General features: G+C 31.6%; 1 protein-coding gene across 1 annotated transcript; it reads right to left on the bottom strand.

Annotated features, from left to right (window-relative positions):
- Positions 1-1,352: 1,352 nt before the first annotated feature.
- LOC140450631 (uncharacterized) lies at positions 1,353-1,919 on the bottom strand. The gene has a single exon (XM_072544292.1). The coding sequence runs from the start codon at positions 1,917-1,919 to the stop codon at positions 1,353-1,355; it is 567 nt and encodes a 188-aa protein (XP_072400393.1).
- Positions 1,920-3,406: the final 1,487 nt, after the last annotated feature.

Raw genomic sequence — 3,406 nt, 5'->3', positions numbered from 1 at the left:
GGAATGCCTGATTTAATTTATGGCATACCTTTTTGAAACACCCTGTATAGTTTTAGGAGGATTTGTTATTCTAGAAATATAAATATTTTTAAAACAGAAAAATTTCTCAAGCGAAAGATAAAGTCACACCTTCCAAGAAAAACTCTAGTAAAAACCGTGCTAAAATGATTCGAAAATCGAAATTAGAGCCACCACAAATTTTAATAATGTAATTATAAGCAATCTACTGTTGTAAATAAAAGGTGGTTTCCCATGAAAATTAATTTGGTAATAAATCTGTATTTATGTACAGAAATAGAAAATAGAAAAGTACAAACGCCAATTTTTTCCGGTAGGTAGATATTCATAGGCGACAATATTTTCGAACTTATATTTTTTATTTGCTATACACCACTATGCATCAATCTGTAGTTCATTTCTTACGGCTAAACTATTTGATATATACGTTTATAATAAACGTTATAAGTAGTAGAGCTCGGATCGAGCGAGCAATTTCCAGGGTAGTATTTCCTTTATACTTCATTTGTTTAGATATATACATTATTAATTTAGGTGATATATTGCGACTGCTTGTGCATTCACTAAACAAAAACCGAAGTATTCTCGCCATCAAACATGTATTTGTATGCCACTGTTTAGCCGTAACAAAAGGAAATCAGATATTTGGAGTACCCTGTTTAACACAGTAAAATAAACATGTTCTTAGAGGAAAAGTAATCGTCCAATTTTTCAAAATATTGAAAATACCATGATGCAAGTATCTACATTAATTTTGTGGAATTTGCCAGTTATATTTTTATGGAACTAACAACATTCAAACTGACACGCAACCTGACTGTTCAACTAGCAACTAGGTTGACCCCATAGTCATAGTCAAAAAATTCAAAGTTATTATTGTTACTTTTACTATTATTTATATTAAAACAAAGTGTAACGAAACAATTTTGTCTTATATTATTTTAACACGTTCACGACGGCATTAAATTTGTCAGTAACATTTATTGACGTTACCAGATCCATGTATCTGGTAACACTGTCTACTGTTCGGACGATACCAGACCTATGGGTCTGGTAAACATATCTATAAATAAATGATTTCTGTGACTTTGTATTTGAAATTACCTTGAATCTAACACTGCCATCTCATAGTAAACACTCTAATCCATTTCTGGCAGACATAGCACCAGATTCCGATGTCCGGTAAAGTATTTACGGTAAATAAAAAATATACTGATACTTATGTGGCAATTTGAAATATTTTACTTTTAAAAAATAAATAAAATGATCAATTTTTATTTGAAGTAATATTAAAGTGTACAAAAATATATAATAATTAAAATAGTAATTAATAATTAGATATGTCTACCATTAAAACAAGTTAAGCACAAAGCCGGTTTCTTTTCGCAATTTTCACAAAAAGTGTTTACTTTGGTCACCTTCTTGTCAGCTTCCTTACTTTTCATAGTCTGTCTGAACTTCTTGTAACAATCAACGCAATTTCGTCTACGTTTTCTACCAGGACCTTCTTCTCGTTGCAGACAATGTTTTCGTTTTGATAAGTTGGTTTCAGAAATACATTCATTTTGATTTGAAAGTTGTAATGCTAACTGTTCACGAAATGTTAGCATTGGTATCTTTTTTTCGATGTTTGTTTTATTATAGATAATCCAGCTGTTGATTATTCTAGCACCAAAGATTAGTTCTAAGACTACCTTACGATACCACTTAAGACCTTGTCGTAAGGAAGAATAATAAGCTGCCATTTGGTCACTGTAATCTACACCTTTTTTAGCTTTGTTGTAGTCTTGGATAACTTGCGGTTTTAAAATATATTCCACTGGTTCCTCCCTTGGTTTTGATCTCTTTTTCTTGCCCGTAGTGCAGAAATTTAGGGTATGCTCAGGTTTACTGGATAACATTAATACCGATCTCTTGTCTTGCCAATGGATTACCTTTATATTGTCCTTATTTTTGATGCCAATTATTTCATTTTTCTTTAGTTTCTTTTGAACTATTCCCTTTGGAATACCTTTCCGATTGCTTCTAAGAGTCCCACAATAAAAAGTTTGGCGATCTAATAGATCTTTTGCAAGAGGAATGCCCGAATAAAAGTTATCAGCATATAAAGTTCGTCGGGCATCTAACAAGCTATTCTTAAGGTCAGCACAACTTTCTGAGAATGGCTTTTGTTTATCATATTTTCTTTTCCACAGTAAATCATCACTTTATATGTATATCCACTGACGGTACATAGTTTATATAATTTAACGCCATATTTATGGCGTTTGTTTTTTATATATTGCCGCATACTAAAACGACCACGCCATGGTACCATACTTTCGTCTATGGCTACATTCCGTCCTGGAGTCATGATTTTCATAAATCTGTCATTAAGTAAGTCTAAAACATGTCTGATTTTGTATAATTTATGGTTGCTTTCTAGTATACCGTCGGTATTTTGAAAATGTAGATACCGTAGAATTAACAAAAATCTGTCCCTAGTCATAACTGAGGAGATTAAACTTATTATTATAAAGGTCATTTTTGGACCAATATAATCGAATATTAGGGACCTTCACGAATCCCATGCAGATCACGATACTAAAGAATTTTTTAATTTCTTCTTTATTAGTCGGAACCCACTTACTGTTAGATTTTTGTTTGATACTATGTACACCAATTTCTTGTTCTGCATATCTATTGGTTTATTGAACAATTAATTACAAAATTTCATCTGTGACAAATAGACAAAAAATATCCAACGGGCTCATATTTTCACATTGAATATTTATTTTAGAATCTGTATTATATTTATCAAAATCTAATTTATCTGTTTCCTGAATGTCAGTCCATAGATCTTCCTCAGCATCACCTAAAAATAAAGATAATGAGAATCAAATTATAAGATTCATTTTTCTTCTTACCAATTTCTTTTTCCGATTCATAATTATCAGTTTCTATATCACTGGATACTTCTTCGTTCAAATATATGGATTCGTCCCCATCAGAATTGTAGCTATCTTCACTAGGAATGTATTCAGGATCTTCATCAGACAAGTTTTCAAATGGATCACTATCAGATTCACTTTCAGTTTGTATACAAGCATTTTGGTGCTTGTTTAGCACCATTTTAACCATTTTTTCGCCTCTAGACGACATTTTTATGGATTTTAATAAAAAAACAACAGACTTGTACAATGTTTACTATAACACTAATAACCTATAATACTAATTACCAGGTGCTGGCATCTGGTAACTTAAAACAGAACTAAAATATAAAGCACATCATGACGATTCCGTAGGTACCTATATCATAATATTTAGTTCATAATTAGCCATTTTATCGTTGTCGGCGCTAGCGCAAGATCTCCAAATTTCAGTGCCGGTTGAACGTAAAGTTTATACC

This window comes from Diabrotica undecimpunctata, chromosome 9, assembly GCF_040954645.1.
Source record: "Diabrotica undecimpunctata isolate CICGRU chromosome 9, icDiaUnde3, whole genome shotgun sequence".
NCBI lineage: Eukaryota > Metazoa > Arthropoda > Insecta > Coleoptera > Chrysomelidae > Diabrotica > Diabrotica undecimpunctata.
The sequence above is the reverse complement of the archived record's forward strand: the minus strand, read 5'-3'. Positions and strand labels throughout refer to the sequence as shown.

Bases quoted from the DNA above. Each gene is read 5' to 3' on its own strand.
- LOC140450631 (XM_072544292.1), bottom strand. From the start codon at position 1,919: ATGTTATCCAGTAAACCTGAGCATACCCTAAATTTCTGCACTACGGGC.